This window comes from Aspergillus saccharolyticus (assembly GCF_003184585.1).
Source record: "Aspergillus saccharolyticus JOP 1030-1 unplaced genomic scaffold BP01scaffold_39, whole genome shotgun sequence".
Lineage (NCBI taxonomy): Eukaryota > Fungi > Ascomycota > Eurotiomycetes > Eurotiales > Aspergillaceae > Aspergillus > Aspergillus saccharolyticus.
Genome location: NW_020290649.1, coordinates 154792 through 173522, shown reverse-complemented (window position 1 = coordinate 173522; position 18731 = coordinate 154792). Strand labels below are relative to the sequence as shown.

The following is an 18731-nucleotide window of genomic DNA, read 5'->3' as shown; positions in this document are numbered from 1 at the left end:
TTCTGCACAAGTTGAGATTCAATAGGCGCAAATTAGCCAGTCATCTTGGGCTTCTCGAAATTATGCCATCGGTCACTTTCCCCATACATCCGCGACCCGATCGTCGATGATCGTCCAGGCCCTCCCCCGGGCGTCATTCTGTGTTCCCTTGTTGCAGAGTGACTCGGACCAATAGATGGGGCAATTATTGGCCACGACGCCGCCCACTTGTTACTTGCTCAGGGCTGGCGTCATGCAGCCTGGAGATAGTGTGACTCCGATTCTCGGTCATAGGTGGTCCGGGGAAAGCCCGGACCCACAGAGGACCGGAAGAAGTCTAGGGCCGTTCGCCCTAGTCGCCACCCAGAAGCTGCTCCGCCATCGGCCGAGGCCAATTTCAATTCCTAGGCGCAGCTGAAAATGGAAACATGGTTGCGCAGCCATCGTCATCAGTCTTTTGTCCGCCGACTTGCCGGTCGGAGTGGAGCAGTGTTTACACAGTATGCTATGAATAAATACTGCCCAATGTGGACAATTACTTACTCATTTGCTGTAACGGGTTAGTTAGCTGTTAGTGAATAGTGATGGCGATAATAATAATAATAATAATATATTATCAATGATGACGGCCTCAAGGATCGATCTAGATCGAATTGGTCCGTGAGACCTCGAGATGAGGAATCAGAGGTCAGTGGCTTGTGTCAGGTCCATTGATCATTGATGGCGTTATGCAACAACCTGTCCGAAATATGGGGGAGGGGGAGGATAATTCTTTCTGCCACCACACTACAGCTTCGGAATGGTGTTGCCTGTCATCATCATTTATTGACAGACACGAGAGGCATTTGACTTTCCGTCTTTCACATAGCAGAATACGTCGTTGACTATGCCTATGGAGTCATAATTATAATCAAGGATGCTCTCCCTCCGATAACGATGGGGCCGGGGACGGAGAGACCCTGCTTGGACCTGCAGGAACCTCACCTTAGTCATAGCGACGGTGCTGTCTTGGTGCTGTCTTGGTGCCCAGGTTCAGCCAGAGTGTGATATCTTATCAAGTTGGTTGTTGGATGGGGAGGATTAATGTCGCTCCAGCTTGTCTTTTGAAGTTTAATGTTAGTTACTTATAGTTACTCTGGGGAGACCAGAATCATTGTAGTTAAAAAAGGTTCTTACTTCGGTTAACTTATCAATTGACTTTACTTCTATCTCTCATCCAGCAGCGATAACCTCCTTCTCCTCCACCTCTTCTCCAACCTATCCACCCGCGGGCCCTGACTCCAAGGTCCCTTGGGTAAAGGGCCGCAGAGTCGGCGGCCGGGGGGGGGGGTGTGGTGGCCAGCGTTGTCTCCATCTCTATTGTGTTTGACTTTGGGTCTCGATCGTTGTCCTCTGCGGCGAGTACCTTGTGTTTTCATTCATGGTTTATTTTCGATACTGTACTTATGTGTAACTCGAAGGCGAGACTCGTTTCGCAATCCTATCATATTTTTGGCGTACTGTGTAGTGTTTTATTTTTCAATGTAATGGGAAGGCTTGACGGCCCGGCAACCTGGCAGGGAGACCGGAGGGGAGGCGACACTCCAAAACCTTTGTTTGGAAGGGAATGCGTGGTCAGTGCCTGGGTGATGATAGGCAGGCAGGGGTCAGTCATGGACTGGAACGCTGCTGAAACCACTCACTCAACTGTTGTTGTTGTTTACCGTGTAACCCCGTGGACTCCCGTTACTGGAATCTTACTGGGACCTTACTGTTGGGAGTCGGTAAGATACCGCCCGACTGCCTTCTGGCATTTACTTTCCACCTTTCCAGTCACGCAACCACTCATTCATGATCATCTCATCAAACGCCATCCATTCTGGAGGAAGGAATTATGGAGAATCCCTCGGGGTCCTCCATTGACTACCTGCTAGACACACCCGGGAAAAGAGAGTGAGCTGTCTCCGAGGTATGTAGTAAGTAAGCAAAAGAATCAAGAGGATGGCAATGGAGCTTGCTGAATCATCTGGTTTGTACGGAGCAGTTAACGGAGTGCCCGGGCGGATGTTTTCGGCGACTGCCAGGGCCGGAGGGACGGAGAACTACACTGTACTCCGTACAGAGAGAGAATGACGGATGATTCATTCAGGGGGGGCGTTGCTGTGGAGCTCTCATCTGGCCGGAAACGGGCCCTCAAGTTCCTCGACCTGCATCCATCATCTGAGTGCCTGAATTGAGCGAAGAGTGACTAATCAGCGACACAGAGAGAGAGAGAGAGACTCGAGACATGTGCACTCACTGTTGTGTCTGTCTGTCTGTAAGTGTAAGTTCCGTTATGTAAGTATGTATCCTGTCCCACCTCCACTGTACATACGTACCAGTCAACAAGGTGGAGTGGAGACTCAAGTTGCGGGTGAGATTGGATGAACTCGGCAGATGGTTACCGGTTTTTACCACGAGGTACCTCATATTCAGGCTGCAGGAGGATGGATCATGGATGTGCAGCTGTGTATTGGTATGGTACGTAACGTGCCAGTTATTGGCTGGCCGAGCCACTCCCTCCCACAACTACGTAGTACTCTTTCGTACCTCTGTAGGAGGTTCTCGCTCGTTCGCCTACCTTCCGCCATGGGGGAACCAACCTTTGGGTTCAACCCCCCTCTCAATAATTCATTGACTTCTGGGTCTTTCGCCCCTCCAACTAGTTCTCATTTGGGTTTAGTGGAGACCCAAACTGCTATCATCTCATCCGGTACCTCCCCTTATCCCTATCATCTACTTGCTCCCCCCCCCCAGAAGCCCAAGTTAGTCACTCTCGGGTCAATCAGTCATACTCCTACCAGTCTGGCACCTAGTCATCGTTTCTCTTCCTCCTCCTCCCCCCCCCCAATAACTATCCGCATTCCATTCCTCTCTCATCTTCCTAACTCCCTCCTCCATCCTATTCTACCTTCTACCTTCTACCTCCTACTTTCTCTCTTCACCTTCCCACCTTCCACCTCTTCACCTCGCTTCGCTCCGCTCCTCCAAACCTCATCTATACCTCCTAGCCGCCCTCAACATCTCCGTTGCTCCTTCCTCCTTATCTACTACGCCTCCTCGACTACTCGCCACCTCGCCTTCTTCAATACAAATCCAACCCCGTCTCCCATTAGCTCATCCATCTTCAACCTCTTCGCTCCATCATTGTTGCGACACGATACAGTGCTTTGACAAGTTCTACATCTGATTAGACCAACGTCGTGTTCTTCTCCACTGGATCTACTTCAGAAACTGCACTGCTTCTGGTTGCATCAACAAGCTTGAACACGTCCGCTTTACCTCGCCTTGTCTCGTCTTTTGCCTGGCCTTCCCAACACCTATCCCCCGTGACTCATTTTCGCTCTCAAGCCAACCACGTCGAGTGCTTCCTCGGACCCACGTTTCGTCTACCTAACTGCAGACTGTCCTTCGAAGCCTTGCTACGTTTCAATCGCAGACAATACGTGTGAGGGTGTCGCTCCGCTCTGAGGTCAACACTGCTTAGTTGTCCATCCGTTCGCCGCGCAACCTTGGCCGGGTGCTGGTATCTGGTTCTTCAGCTCGCCCATTACCGGGACAGAAGACCCTACCTACCAGTTTTCCACAGCCTCGGTCTCCTTATATAGTCTCCTACTTTACCACCAGGACTATATAACAGCTATCGGTCATTCTATGACTCGATAGTGTCCGACCGCTCCCTCTCCTTTTGAGTCACGACCTTTACCTCGTCCTTCAGCCTGGTGTTGGAAGGCCTTTTTGTTACGAGCCTTGTCTGTTTATACTCTTGGTGTTTACGATATCTACGCAGCGTTCTTCCTCTCATCTTACAACTTGTTGACCAACTGTCCATCCGCCGGACACAGCCATTCACTTCGATCACATTCTTTCCTCGCAATATACTTTCCTCACCCTCGGCCGTGAGCCTATTATATTTGTGAAAACGATATACCGATGCACTCATAACAGTCTCTACAAACCATTTCCTATCGTCGTTCGAAATCCTTAAGGGCATTTCTGATTTGTGCCTTCCGCCTCTCCATTCTCGTCAACCTTTTCTTTTTGTTCACTTTTTTGTCACCATATTCTCTTGACTTTCCGGTATTTATACGATAAATCCTGAACCGACAACAATTGTTTCTTTTGTCGTTTCGCTCTTCTCCGCTTCCGCTTCCCCCTCCTCTCACCTTCGACTCTTCTCTCTTGGATCTGGGTGGTGTCAAGATCTGCTTGGACTTTGATCTTCATTGTTAGCATCATCGTTCGAGTGCACATTCAACTCGAGCCTGGTCAATCGACTATTTCGAACACGCTCTGAGCAAGTGAGCTTGTTTCTATATCCTATCTCGACGATCATCTCTGGGAGACCTCGTCCTGTTAGAGTATACACATAACAATGGAGTGCCTCAAGAACAATTTTGTTGAGGGCCAACTTTTGGATGGACGGTTCCGGACCGTCGCCCCTTTGAACCATGGATCTTTTGGCATGGTCTTCCTGGCAACTGACTTGCAGACTGGTCAAGATGTCGCCATCAAGTGCATGACCAAATCTTCCTCTGGCGATCCTTCGAATCCTTCTCCATATGATGCCCGCACCGAGGAGCTGGAATGTCACAAACGTCTCAGGTTCCATCCGAACATCGTCAACCTCATTCATTCCTTCGAAACAGATGCTCACATGTATCTCGTTCTGGAATACTGTTCAAATGGTGACCTGTACGAGGCAATCCGGCTCAACCGTGGTCCGTTGGAAACCGAACACGTGCGAGACTTCATGCTGCAACTCGTGAGCGCAGTGGAGTTCATGCACGCAAATGGCCTGTATCATCGTGACATCAAGCCCGAGAACATTTTCTTGATGCAGGATGGCTCCATGAAGTTGGGTGATTTCGGTCTGGCGACGCGGGAGGCTTGGTCTCATGAGGCCTGCGTTGGGAGTGACCGTTACATGGCTCCCGAGCAGTACGACCCCTCTACTGTCGGCTATTCCCCCGCAAAAGCCGACATCTGGGCGATTGGGATTTGTCTTCTGAATGTGCTCTTTGCCCGAAATCCCTTTGCCACGCCAACGGAATCCGATATCCTCTACGCAGACTACGTTCGGGATCGCCAATCGCTGTTCGACATCTTCCCCAACATGTCTCAGGATACCTTTGAAATTCTGAGAACTGCCCTTGCTATTGACCCCACGAAGCGTTCTCTTTCTGGCATTCGCGAGGCTATCTTGCGTGCTGTCACGTTCACGACAGATGATGACGCGCTGGACGAGTTCTGCACGGACGACCGTGAGGTGGTTGCCGCCAGTGCCAATCGGGAGCCGCTTCGGACCCCTTCCATCCAGAGTCCTCATATCAACCAGGGCGACTCGTTCCCCTGGGCCAAAGCTCTCCAAGCCAGCCCTCCCCAAACCTTCCGGCAGCTCTCTGCCATTCCCGACAACGAGAGTTACACAGAAGACCTTTTCCCTCCCTCGGAAATTGCTGGTACCTCCTGGTTTTCTGTCCACCAGGGTACCCCATCTATGGCCTCCGTCCTGGAGTCTGCCATGGGTGAATCATTCCGGTCTCCCCCGTTCCGCAGGAATGAGGTTCGATTCCCGCCTCCTTCGGATCCCGTCCCGATCACCGGCTCTTTGCCGAGCAATGCTACCAAGCGTCTGCCTTCACTTTCGATGGTTTTCGGCAAGAAGAAAGAAGAGCAGATCTCCAAGAGCTGGAGCGACCTCTGGGATGAGGAGGAAGAATCTGAAGTTGAGGATTTGGCTTTCCAGCAGCGTCGCGAGCAGAACTCACGCAGCTGGAGTCACGAGAGCAACACCCCGGAGATTCGTGGATCCCTGACTGCCCTGCATGAAGTGGTCAGCAATTCTCTCCTCAACGTTCGCGCCCACCAAATGAACACATCTCACGAGAATTCCGAGAAGGTTGTTTCCAAGTCCTGGGACCCGAGAGCGGGTATCACTGCTATCAAGACCCCACCTCGCTCTCCTGATGCCTCCCCGCAGAAGTCGAGCCTCGACAAGTGGTCGGCGCTGGGGGATCGCCGGAGGAACTTTAAATCCCCTGAGAGCTCTTCTGGAAAGAAGTTTTCAAGCAACATGAGTTGGAGGAAGGACTGGGGACTAGGATCTTCCGGCTTCGACTATGGCTCATGGGCCAAGAAAGAGACTTTCACTCCTCCGGACCGTGAGCGTCGTCGTCGTCCCTTCCAGGAGAAGGGTCGGCGTCGTGATGCCTGGGAGTCTCCAAAGGCCGCCAATACCAAGGCTGCGAACCATTACGATGGCAGCGTCGACGAAGATCTCGATCTCGTCGGTGGCTGGCACGACCTTCACCTGTAAGGAGCTTAGCCTCACCTCTGGTGCCGGTGTCTGACGTTCCTCCACTCTATTGTACCGTCCAATATCACCGAGAAGAGCAAACCAGTTAATAAACAAACATTTCAACAAATATTCCGACTTGTTTTCACTTTCGTCCTTTCCACTTCTACTCCGATGCATTTCTCTATGCGGTCACGCAAGACTGGCATCTGGCGCCAGGCGACCTTATATTCACATTCAAACTTATATTCTCTTCCCTCTTCTTACCCTATAGAATGTATGTGGCCTTGTGCCCATCTATCTGTCAGTGTTTGCTTGTTCCCTATTCTGTATAATATGACGCTATCCGACGGAGTCAGCAGTGGTGGTGACGAGCAGGTCAAAAGTAACTCATCAACTGATAACCGGAAAACAGTCTTTTTGCTGGAGTGTTTTTGACTTCCTTTTCTTTTTACTCCTCTTCTCTCCTCCCCTCTTCTCAAAATGTACGTTTCTCTTCTCATCAAAAGAAAAAAGGGTTCACATGTTTGGGGATTCGTTGGACGACGACGCAGGAGGACGATGGCGTGCAGCAGGCCGTGTCGCTATTTTCCTTATTCGATTCTTACCTATGGAAAACAAACAGAAACAATGAAGAAGACGAACGGTCGCTCTTTCATCCATAACTTTCTTTGGACGGCTCTATCTCTCCTGGGACCAGATGTTGGATTGGTTGGGAATTCTGTGCACTACATGTACTTAACCGAAACAGTCGAGTAGGTAGCGGTGACGAGGCGGCTGGCTAAGCATTAATGAGCCAGGAATCAAACACCGATTCTCGTGTCTTTGGACTTGTCCCTCATGTAGACAAAATATAATGTCGGATCTGAAGCTGCTTGGCACAGTATAGCAGAGTGTAGCTTTTAGTACGGGCAGGCGGTGAACGATGCGGAGAAGACTCACAATAGGCAGGCGATGACGATCGAATCATTGTCTCCGTTTCGCTATCTCCGTCTTTTAGTCTACGAAGTTGCTGCCAGTCTGGCCTTCACTTCAATAGTGAGTGGAGTGACGGTGGGCAAGAAGTCTAGCAGTCGGATCCGATCCAGTCATCGTCTCCACTCACCTCCCTTACTGGCGCCATACTGTGATTTCCTCTTGACCGTGCTCGTCTTCCCTGCGTGGTCTCTGTGCTTACGGACGGAGAATGAGACCAAGCTGGGATATTCAGCAAATGACTATTAACTAAAGTACCCTTTTCCCATAGGATTCCTATTGCACAGGCCATGCGCGCCTGTGTGCGGCGGTCGAATTATTTTCCCGTAAGGTTGAGCAGTGGAGAGAGACACTAACTGCTACGATTTAACGATCGCGCACAAAGTCGCCCTTCCCGGCGCTGGGAGCAACAAAATCCCAGGTTTAAGACATCTCCACTGGCCGCAACCCCTCGGGCGTCAACGAGACTTTGCCCCCAAAAAATGGCGGGGTGGAAGGCGACAACACAATGGATTCCCTGGATGACTTTGATTTCGACCTGGATTGACGGGAGTGGCGCCAACCAGTACCCTTCGATCTGTCGCACTCCCGACGCGCTGCAGCTCGGAGCCGAACTGATCCAATGGCCCATCTGTGTCGAAACACGAGGGCAACATCACCGCCCCGAAGTTGAGGCGGCGATCTACATGGCTCAGATGTCCTCGGTAGGAGCGGAACCTCCTGCGTCAGTGACAATCTCGGCGTCCTCTTCGAGTCACGAAGCAATGACGATACCCACATCTACAGAGGAAGAACAACAGCAGCGGCCCGATCAGGAGCTCGACACCGATTCTCCGCTCGACAATGCCAAGTTTCTGTCTTTCGAAGACTGGAAGAAGCAAAATCTAGCCAAGGTCGGGCAGTCGGTGGAGAACATGGGAGGGAATCGTCCTGGTGGAGTGAATCAGGGCAAGGAAGACCGACGACGGCCTACGGGAATCAATAATGCGCTGGACTCGCTGGGCGACGACGCTGAGATTGAGTTGGATTTTGGCGGGTTCGGCGCGGATACCACACCTGAGGCGACGCGGCCTACGGCTTGGAGTGAGATGGTCTCCACGACCGAGGCGCCAGGCGGGCAGATACCCGGAGCCGGGAATGAGTTCGGCGCGGACGGACTGGCGCAGAGTATGCCTCAAGCGGGAGTATCGCGCTCGAAGGATGCGGGGACGACTTGCAAAGAACGGTTCAATTATGCGTCCTTTGACTGCGCGGCGACGGTGCTCAAGACCAACCCGGAGTGTACCGGTTCGTCGTCGGTGCTCATCGAGAACAAGGATAGCTACATGCTGAACGAATGTCGGGCGAAGAACAAATTCCTCATCCTGGAACTGTGCGATGATATCTTGGTGGATACTGTCGTGCTCGCCAACTACGAGTTTTTCAGCTCCATCTTTCACACATTCCGAGTCAGCGTATCGGATCGTTACCCTGCCAAGTTGGATCAATGGCGCGAGTTGGGGGTCTACGAGGCCCGGAACACGCGCGAGGTGCAAGCTTTTGCAGTCGAGAATCCACTCATCTGGGCGCGGTACGTGAAGATCGAGTTCCTTACGCACTACGGGAACGAGTTCTTCTGTCCCCTGAGCCTGATTCGTGTCCATGGGACCACGATGTTGGAGGAATATAAGCACGACGGGGAGGCTAGTCCCACGGATGATGAGATTTCCGAAGAAACAGCGGAGCCGGCCCCTACAATGGCCCCGCAAGTCGACTCTATAAGTACTGCTGTGGAACTGTCTACTTCTGTGACCATGGAGTCACTCAATGTGACGTCGACCGGGAAGCCAGAGGAAGAAGCTTGCCGCCAGACCGGATCGGATATGGATGTGCCAGAGCTGCGCGAGCTTCTGGGGCTTCTAGATACCTGTGACGACCACGAGGCGTCTGCTACTAGTGCTGGGTCTGATGTGCCAGCCCAGTCTCCGTCTGACCGATCTGTTCCAAACGAAGCGTCTCCGTCTCAGGCTACAGTTACCATGTTCCCAGGGAAGGCCGACGAGGCTTCGTCTCGAGAGCACGGAGAACAAAAGCCGTCAAGCATAGTGGGAGCCATCGCGGCAGACTCACTCTCGTCCTCAACAACTATAACTAACCCTGAGATTGCAACTCCAAGCGCCGTCACCGAAGCGGATAGCAAATCTACTATAATGCCAAAGGACGAACCCAGCAGTGTAGCGGAACCAACCAGGTCAAGTATGACACAACCACCGTCGGCGAACCCTACCACACAGGAGTCGTTCTTTAAGTCCGTGCATAAAAGACTCCAGATGCTAGAATCTAACTCAAGCCTGTCGCTTCAGTATATCGAGGAACAATCACGGATTCTGCGTGATGCCTTCAACAAGGTTGAGAAGCGGCAGCTGGCCAAGACTTCGACATTTCTCGAGGGCTTGAATGTGACAGTGTTGAATGAACTCAAGCAGTTCCGAGAACAATATGATCAAGTATGGAAGAGCGTGGCGCTAGAGTTCGAACACCAGCGCATTCAGTACCACCAAGAGATCCAGTCGCTTAGTTCGCAACTGGGCGTGCTGGCGGACGAGCTGGTCTTCCAAAAACGCGTGGCGGTCATCCAGAGCATGATGATCCTCTTCTGCTTTGGACTGGTGCTCTTTGCGCGGGGGACGGCCAGTGGTTACATTGAGATTCCTCGTGTGCAGAATATGGTCACGCGGTCGTACAGCCTGCGCTCATCCTCGTCGCCATCCCCGCCGTACGGTTCTCCGTTGGTGAGTCCGACGTCTACTCGAGCAACGTCTTCTTGCCGACGCACCAGCGGACATCGGCGGAACCTATCCGAGGACTCGCAGGACGAGCTGCTCAGCCCAACGCTGGCCTACTCGCCACCCACGCCTGTATCTGATTCCATGAGTATGGCCGAGGAGGAAGAGACCGAGGCTGGAAGAGAGAGTACCCTTGAGCTGCCGGAGATTGTTCCTCCGGTCCAGCGGTCGCGTAGCAGTCCACCTGACCTACCGCGCGAAGGAAGCGTCCCGGGATCGAAAGAGTCTCCAGTAGACCACGTCAACGAATTCTCGGGGTAACAGATGGATTGGCCTGCTTGGGCCGAGGGGGTGGCAAAGAGCATTGCAGCTGTCTCAAGCCAGCTGCGTGTTTCCAGGTCAACTCGGTCCCTTGTTTTGATATTTGTCTGTCTGTGAAGGGGGTGTTTTTTTTGGGCTGGGCCTGTGATTGGGTTGTTTGTATCTATGTATTTGTATTATTTGGCAACACGACCTGAGATGACTAGATCACGCATAACACAGTGTAAGTTAATTCTAATTAGTTGTTCCGCGTGGACTGAGAAGGAATGAATGGATGATCTCATTCGGATGGTTGCCATGACAACAATCGATGCGGGTTTTTTTTCCCATCCGCCGGGCTGCTGCTGCTTATCCTTTGAGCCTCTTCTCTCTCGGTCTCTCTCTGCCTCCACTCCATAACCTCCATCTGCACTCCGTCTACCACATCTTCCTCCACACGCACGAAGAATCCCTGCTACCGGACACTCTATCTCAACCATGGACGCTCAACCCTTGACCGACCGCTCCACCAACACCCACTTGGGGACCGCCGAGGAGACGGGCAAGCCGATTAACTCAATGGACTACCACCGTCAGAAGCTGCAAGGCAAGCTGGAGAGCGGAGAAAGGTACGGCTATGTGCGCAGCTTCTTCTGGCTGTGTCTCCTGTGCTTGCACTGCCATAATACAGTTTACTGACTGAGACCGGACGCGTACAGTAACCAAGCCAGCTACGTGTCGCCCTCTGACGAACTGATGAGCCCTTGCTCGAAGAAGTTGAGCGACCTGAAGGGCAAGCGCTTCAAGAAGTATGTTCCTCTTCATCATCCCGTGTTCTTTACAAGCCCCCCAGCTTTCTGGAAAACTCCTCCAACTAACTGGGATGGCTTTCTCATCTGCAGTGCCGGCAAGCCCCAATCCTTGTTCGCCAAACTGGGCAAGAAGAACTTTGAGCAGTCCGCGGCGGCTGAAGCCCAGCGTGAAAAGGAGAACGCCGAGAGCGCTGTCTGACTGTAGCCCGCTTCTGTTTGCATCCATAGAAGATATTCTTGTGGAAGTTGCTCTTCACTGTTTATTTTCCCTCCCTCGCGCGGGTCGCCGGAGAGGAAATTTTTTCTTTTTTTTTTTTTTTCTTTTTCTTTTTTTCTTTCTACTCTTTCTCTTACTTTACCGAGTGGGCTTCTTGATGAATCTGTTCTGGCCTCACGTTCGGGTTTGTTCTGTTATGCATGGGATGAGATTGTTTAATTATGTCTTGCTGGTTGCTTTGTTGTCACGATGATTTGAATGTTATTGGGAGAAAATCAACCGAGGTTGGCATTGGGTGGACACTGAACACTGGGATGGACTTCTGGAGCTGAGGGGTTGATTTTTTTTTTTTTTTTTTTGTGAGATGATGAATTGAATTAATTCTTTTAATGGGGATTACCTTTCTTGTTCGACTGAGTATCAAGTTATCAACTACTTGTACTTGCCGGTACTTACTCAACGTAACTACAGCCCGTGGGAGGCGAGGCCGTTTTTGGTTCAGGTTCACTGGGAGGATCAGCCGAGGTCCCGATCGGCTTCTCCGCTTTCTGTTGCTCTCCGCATACTGCAACAATCATTCAATCACTCCAGCCATCCATCCATCGTCTGATCCAGACTCTTTTTTTTTTTTGTTTTTAAATGATCCCCATGTTGCTATTCCCTCTCCTCTTCTGATTTTGTCCTCACTTTCCCTTTTTCCACCCCGATTCAAGTAATCCACCACCCATCTGAGCCAAAATGCCCGCATCCACACGCATCCCCCCCATCGCCCTCCCCTTTGTCAGTGACCGCGCCAAGAAGACCCTGGACCTGGTATGTACCTCCTCCTCCTCCTCCTTCTTCCTCCTGCCTCTCTATTCAACCCCTCCTCCCTGAAAGAAAAGAGAAGGAAAGAAAATACCCACGACTAAAGAAATCCGAACTAGGTCGAACAATTCGTCGAAAACGACTGCATCCCCGCCGAACCCGTCTTCCAGGCCCAACTCGGCCAGGGCGAGCAACGATGGACCGCCCATCCGGAGATCATGGAGACCCTGAAGGCCAAGGCCCAGCAGTTGGGTCTGTGGAATATGTTCCTGCCCAAGAACCATTTCTCGCAGGGCGCTGGATTCTCGAATTTGGAGTATGGGCTTATGGCGGAGTATTTGGGGAAGAGTACGGTTGCTTCTGAGGTTCGTTGAATCAGTCCTTTCTCAGCATGGAGTGGCTTGGACTCTGGATGGAGTATATGGTACATGGCTGAATCATGATAATACAGGCGACGAATAATGCCGCCCCGGACACAGGCAACATGGAAGTACTGGCCAAATACGGTAACGAGGCCCAGAAGCAGCAATGGTTGACCCCGTTACTGGAGGGGCGGATTCGATCTGCGTTTCTCATGACCGAGCCGGAGGTGGCCTCGAGTGATGCGACGAATATTCAGTTGAATATCCGGCGGGAAGGGAATGAGTATGTCTTGAATGGATCGGTGTGTTTTTTCCCCTTTCCCTCCGCTTTTCAAAACCATCGCTCAGGAAGGGGCCATATAAAATTGACTTCGATAGAAATGGTGGTCCTCCGGCGCCGGCGACCCCCGCTGCGCCGTCTACCTCGTCATGGGCAAATCAGCCCCCAACCACCCAGACCCCTACAAACAGCAATCCGTGATCCTGGTCCCGGCCAACACGCCGGGCATCACCGTGCACCGCATGCTGACGGTGTACGGCTACGACGACGCGCCCCACGGCCACGGCCACATCAGCTTCACGAACGTGCGCGTGCCCGCCGCCAACCTGGTGCTCGGCGAGGGCCGCGGCTTCGAGATCATCCAGGGCCGGCTGGGGCCCGGCCGCATCCACCACGCGATGCGCACCATCGGCGCCGCCGAGAAGGCGCTCGAGTGGCTGATTGCCCGCATCAACGACGACCGCAAGCAGACCTTCGGCAAGCCGCTGGCCTCCCACGGCGTGATTCTGGAGTGGGTCGCCAAGTCGCGCATCGAGATCGACGCCGCCCGCCTCATCGTCCTCAACGCCGCCATCAAGATCGACCAGGGCGACGCCAAGTCCGCCCTCCGCGAAATCGCCCAGGCGAAAGTCCTCGTCCCCCAGACCGCGCTGACGGTCATCGACCGCGCCGTCCAGGCTTACGGCGCCGCCGGCGTCTGTCAGGATACCCCGCTCGCCTACATGTGGGCGCTGATCCGCACGCTGCGCATCGCCGACGGGCCCGACGAGGTCCATCTGCAGCAACTAGGTAAGCGCGAGAATCGCGACCGCAGGGCCGAGATCGTTAAGAAGTTGGACTGGCAGAGGCAAGAGGGTGAGAGGCTGTTGGGGCAGACCGGGTTAAAGATCAAGGGTCGCTTGTAGTGTAGTTCTTGCTTGGATGATGATACTCTAATGGCCATGGGGTCTTAGTTAGACGTATAGTACGGAAGTAATCCTTTGAGGGGGCAAAGCAAAGCAAAGTGATTGGGGAATTAGGAAATGTTTTGTATGTGTAGTCATATGAACTGTCATGTCCGATTCATTCCATACCCTCTCATTCCCATGCAATCCCGACCGAAAAAAGACAAGGAAAGAGAAAGGAAAAAAGAAAAAAAAAAAAAAAAAACAAAACACAAAAGGAAGCCCATATACCGTGACAACATATGTGAAGAAGAACAAAGATAAGAACCAATGATGCAATGGTATGCCGGGATATAAGGAACTCAAGAGAGACAAACATGTAGTTAGTAATAGGGAGAAGAAGCTTTTTGTATCACTCAGTCATGATCCACCACCACAACATCATCATCACGTCCGTCCGCAACTCGCCCGCGAGCTTTTTCAAAAAAATCAAAAGTAAGAGCAGACAGATGTAACCACTAATAGTCATCGTCGGCGGCGCCATTCTTGCGCACCTTCTTGGCGCGCTTCTTGTTCGCCTTGAAATGTTTCTTCGAGTTGCCGCTGCGGACCTCGGACACATCCAGTCCCCGCTCCAGGGCGACCATCATGCGCTCCTTGCGGCCGGTCAGCTGCTTGCGCATCTGCTGGCCCTGCTCCGTGTACTGCGAGTTGAAGGGGAGCATCATCTGGCCGCGGGAGGAGGAGGCGCCGGGGCCGAAGAAGCCACTGTCCAGGTTGCGGGCCAGGGAGCCCTGAACGGGTTGTTTGTTGGCGGCGGTGACGCCGAGGAGGGACAGGGTCTCGGGGTCCATGTTGCTGCCGCCCTCGCCCTGCATCATCTTGGCGAGCTGGGCTTGCCGGCGCTCGGGGAGATGGGCGAGATCGTAGAGCTCCTTGTTGAACTCGGCCGGGTCGATGGGCTCGGCGCCGTCTTCGACGGGGGGCGGGTGGCAGAAAAGCAGCTTGCCGTTAACGTAGTCCTTCAACACGTAACGAGCGGCGCGAGACTCGTCGGGCTGACCCAGACCCTGCGTGGAGAAGCCGCGGGCTCGCGCGTAGGCGCGCAGCAGCTCACTACCAGTCGGGGTGCCCGTGCCGCCCTCTTCAACGGAGCGCATGTTGATCTTGACACCGTACACGGCCTCGACGAAGTGCTTGGGGATGCGCTGGGCGACGAGAGAGGCAGGGCCCGTGAACTCGCGCTGCTGGTCAATGGGCAGAACACCGTTGACCACGAGATCGGCCTTGGTCGTGGCGAAGTTGGGGAAGACCAGACCGGGACAATCGCAGAGCATGATCTCCGGCGACAGGTACAAAGTCTGGAAGTGTTTGGTCTTACCGGGGGTGGCGGAGACGGACACCTTCTTGGCGCCCAGGAGCGCGTTGATCGTACTGGATTTACCCACGTTAGGGTATCCGACCAGACCGATGGTCGTCTTCCTCTTGATCGGGCCGTCAGCGGAGTTGTTGTCGGGTAGGGTGTCGGGGGTGTTGGAAAGGAAGAGTTCCTCCAGCTCGTCGACGTTGAGAATTTCTGTCCGCTTGTCGTTGCTGCTGCTGCTGCCGGAGCCAGCGGCAGACAGCTCCAATCCGCCATCATGCTCCTCCTCCTCCTCCGCCTGCTGCTGCTCGCCGTCCTGGATTTTCATGGCTTGGGTGTTTTTAGCCAACTCCTGTTCCTCCTCCTCCACTTCGCTGTCGCTCTCGGATCCAGACTCCTCCGCGAGGAGACGGGCCTCGTTCTGCTCCTTGGCCAAGTGGGCCGAGAAGAACCGGAAAGTGATATTATGGCGCTCGAAGTAGTCCGCCCAGGCGGCGCGCTGTTTCTCCGTCAACATATCGGCCTTGTTCACCAACAACAAATTCTGCTTCTTGGGGTCGAGCTCCTTGACATAGCTCTCCAGATCCTCGGAACGGAAGTGCAGGGGGTTTCTGGCATCGACAATCTGCACGACCAGATCGGACCGCTCGATGACTCGCCACAGCTGGCGCCAGACCTCCAGGTTGCGCTCGAAGGGGGTCATCAGCAGATCCTGGTTCTCCTGCAGCTCCGCCAGCCCCCGCCGCCAGGTCAAAAAGCTCTCCTTTTCCAATTGCTCCAGCTGGTTCCGGGTGGTGGAGGCGTCCCACTTGGGCCGGCGCGGCACGGTCAGCCGGCCGCGGTTCTGACGGTGCTTGGTGATGGCGGACTTCTCCTCGGAGGCCGACAGCAGGTAGGGGTTCTTCTGGTCGGCGTGGATGATCTTGACGTTGTTCATCTTCTCGGCGGTGAAGTCGGTGCCCGCCAGCTCGGCGGTGCTCAGGAACTCGTCCAGCGCGGCCTGCTCGGTGATACTGCGCATCTTGACCCACGAGGCCTCCTGTGCAGCATTGGTGACATAGGTCTCGCCGTTGATGTCCTTGCGGACAATCCCGGCATTGTGGGAGGCTTTCTTCTGGTTGGAGGCTTTGCCTTTGCCGAATCGGTCCTTCATGAGGCTGTTGCCCAGCCCCACGGCGTTCTTGGATTTGGCCAACACCATGGTGGCAAATATGTGACTGCGAAGCAGTACAAGAGAGAGAGAGAGAGAGAGAAGGGGAGAGGGGGGGGAAAGAAGAAGGAAGGGTATTCAAGGAGAGGGAAGAAAAGAGGAGGGAAAGACAGAGAAGTTTTGAATAGAGGGCGGGGGGGGAGGGGAGGATTGAATGATTTGTAAAGATGAAGAAAGAAGAAAAGAAGAAAACCTCCCACCTTGACGGCGGTTGGCCCAATCAGCGATGCCCCGCTCGGATAAGATAAGGATGACTCAGCATGGCTGTTTGCACCTGCTTTGCACTCACTTTTTGGTTTTTTTTTTTCTGCTGTTCGACAGCAGCAGCACTGCTTATGATACACCGGGGAAGGGAGGAGCTCGACTTGGACCAGTAGCCCAGCAGCCGCTTTGCTCGAATCTCAGGGGTTATATGTCTGTATCTTCTGAACTGTCGAAGCCCAACCCACCGGGTCCTCGATAAGCATCTCACGTGACTTTATCTCCCCCACGAATTTCTCGAATTTTTGCCCAACCCCAAAAGCTGCATCTCCCCACTATCTTTCGCTAAAACACTCCCATTACCACCCTGGTCCTTGGACTTCATATTGCCCAAGATGCCTCCCCGGAAGCAGTGGATGTAAGTTCCATTCCCACCCAATAGTCTCAGTGGGTCAACCACTAACAACTCATTTCCAGCGACAAGAAAAACGCAACCACCTACCAACTCTTCCACCGCTCCCAACATGACCCTCTCATTCACGATCCCAGCGCTGACGACCGCGTGCTCGCCCCGGTATCAGGCCCTGCACCCAGCAGCAGCAGCAGCGGCGCCCATCGGGGTCAGGACCTGGCCACGCTAAGCCAGCAATTCGGCACGGGCGCCGTCCGCAAAAACGAAGGCGAGGCGGCCAACTACGGCATTTTTTACGATGACACCAAGTACGATTACATGCAGCATCTGCGGGAGCTGGGCACGGGCGGCGGCGATGCGCACTTCGTTGAGGCCCGGACCAAAGCCGCCCCGGGCAACAAGGGCAAGATGAAGCTGGAGGATGCGCTGCGGCAGGTGTCATTGGACGATGAGGAGCAGCGGAGCGAGTTCGGCGGGGGCAGCTACGCCCCTAGCGTGTACAGCGAGATGCGCTCCACGGCGTCGACGTATTCCCGCAAGCCCACCTACCAGGACCAGCAGAACGTGCCGGATGCGATCGCGGGCTTCCAGCCTAACATGGACCCCCGCCTGCGCGAGGTGCTGGAGGCGCTGGAGGACGAGGAGTACGTTGATGATAACGATGAGGATTTGTTTGGGCAGTTGACCACGCGCGCGGAGGAGATGGAGCAGGGCGACTGGGAGGATACATTGTATGATGAGTTCGACGAGGAGGACGATGGGTGGGAGTCGGACGCGACGGAGAAGGCGCCTGTGCAGACGGATACGACGGCCGCCAAGGCCCAATATGAGAGGAGAGTTGCTGAGTCCGGCGAGGAAATGCCGGAGCATGACGCTCCGGCGCCGGACATGCAGCCCGAGGATCAGGGCTGGATGCGTGAGTTCGCCAAGTTCAAGAAGGACGCAAAAGCTGGCGGTAAGGCTGTCGCACCGGCCGCGGCTCCGAGTGTTGTGCCTTCGGAGCAGCAGAGCACGCTGGCTTCCACCGTGTTCACGGTCGGTGGTACGCCTATCCGACGCAAGAAGCGCAAGGGTGCGTTGACGAACCCGTCCGCGTACTCGATGACCTCCTCGGCGTTGGCGCGGACCGAGGGCCACCGGTTGCTGGACGATCGCTTCGAGCGGGTGGAGCAGCTGTACGCTCTGGACGAGGAGGACGAGTTCGATGATAGCATGTCCATGGTCAGCGGCATGACAGGCATGACGTCCATGACGGGCATGTCGGCCATCTCCGATGCCCCTAGCCTAGTCGACGCCAACGGACAGACTGTCAACCCCCGCCACAACTTCACCTCGGTCATGGACGACTTCCTGGCAGGCTGGGATGACAACACCGGTTCCCAGGCCAAGCGCAAGGGTGTCAAGTACAAGCGCGGTAAGCACGGCAACGAGGCGATTGGCATCCGGATGCTGGATGAGGTGCGCCAGGGCTTGGGTCCCGCTCGTGTCAGTGGCGGTTCCGGACGCCTTTCCGGCCGCGCGTGAGGTGGATCAGAGTGGTGAATTACACTGCTGTTATTGTGTGTGTGCATGCGTTCCATGATTGCGACGATACCTTTCCCCATGGCATGTTCTCTGGCTTGGAAAAGAAAAATTTGCGGGCTTATCCATAGGCGTCCCGGTGTTATTGTCATTTTTCCCATCTTGCATAGTAGATAGATTCTTATTTGACGGCCAAAAAAGGTCTGCTCTGTTGCTTCATACATCTCATCCTTTTTAGATGATATATATCCGGTTTCAGAGGCTATCTGGATATCTGTTCATGAGATTAACTGTACAGGACATCATTGATAATCATACATACATCAA

The 18731-nt window shown here is 53.8% G+C and overlaps 6 protein-coding genes across 6 annotated transcripts; 5 read left to right on the top strand and 1 right to left on the bottom strand.

Annotated features, from left to right (window-relative positions):
* Positions 1 to 2143: 2143 nt before the first annotated feature.
* On the top strand, positions 2144 to 3410 carry BP01DRAFT_143560 (uncharacterized protein). Its single transcript, XM_025570577.1, has one exon. The coding sequence runs from the start codon at positions 2395 to 2397 to the stop codon at positions 3169 to 3171; it is 777 nt and encodes a 258-aa protein (XP_025428019.1). The 5' UTR covers positions 2144 to 2394; the 3' UTR covers positions 3172 to 3410.
* A 772-nt stretch (positions 3411 to 4182) lies between these two features.
* On the top strand, positions 4183 to 6478 carry BP01DRAFT_143575 (putative serine/threonine protein kinase). The gene has a single exon (XM_025570578.1). It carries the CDS (start codon positions 4373 to 4375, stop codon positions 6314 to 6316), a length of 1944 nt encoding a protein of 647 aa, XP_025428018.1. The 5' UTR covers positions 4183 to 4372; the 3' UTR covers positions 6317 to 6478.
* A 4271-nt stretch (positions 6479 to 10749) lies between these two features.
* BP01DRAFT_359826 (Spo12 family protein) lies at positions 10750 to 11481 on the top strand. The gene is made up of 3 exons (XM_025575771.1): positions 10750 to 10964; positions 11055 to 11144; positions 11238 to 11481. The coding sequence occupies exons 1-3, from the start codon at positions 10834 to 10836 to the stop codon at positions 11344 to 11346; spliced, it is 330 nt and encodes a 109-aa protein (XP_025428017.1). The 5' UTR covers positions 10750 to 10833; the 3' UTR covers positions 11347 to 11481.
* A 477-nt stretch (positions 11482 to 11958) lies between these two features.
* On the top strand, positions 11959 to 13934 carry BP01DRAFT_359825 (acyl-CoA dehydrogenase family protein). The gene is made up of 4 exons (XM_025575770.1): positions 11959 to 12177; positions 12291 to 12536; positions 12623 to 12835; positions 12912 to 13934. The coding sequence occupies exons 1-4, from the start codon at positions 12103 to 12105 to the stop codon at positions 13716 to 13718; spliced, it is 1341 nt and encodes a 446-aa protein (XP_025428016.1). The 5' UTR covers positions 11959 to 12102; the 3' UTR covers positions 13719 to 13934.
* BP01DRAFT_359824 (ribosome biogenesis GTPase LSG1) lies at positions 13914 to 16414 on the bottom strand. Its single transcript, XM_025575769.1, has one exon. It carries the CDS (start codon positions 16259 to 16261, stop codon positions 14216 to 14218), a length of 2046 nt encoding a protein of 681 aa, XP_025428015.1. The 5' UTR covers positions 16262 to 16414; the 3' UTR covers positions 13914 to 14215.
* A 384-nt stretch (positions 16415 to 16798) lies between these two features.
* Positions 16799 to 18722, top strand: BP01DRAFT_347751 (ribosome biogenesis protein LTV1). The gene is made up of 2 exons (XM_025573703.1): positions 16799 to 16889; positions 16949 to 18722. The coding sequence occupies exons 1-2, from the start codon at positions 16867 to 16869 to the stop codon at positions 18405 to 18407; spliced, it is 1482 nt and encodes a 493-aa protein (XP_025428014.1). The 5' UTR covers positions 16799 to 16866; the 3' UTR covers positions 18408 to 18722.
* Positions 18723 to 18731: the final 9 nt, after the last annotated feature.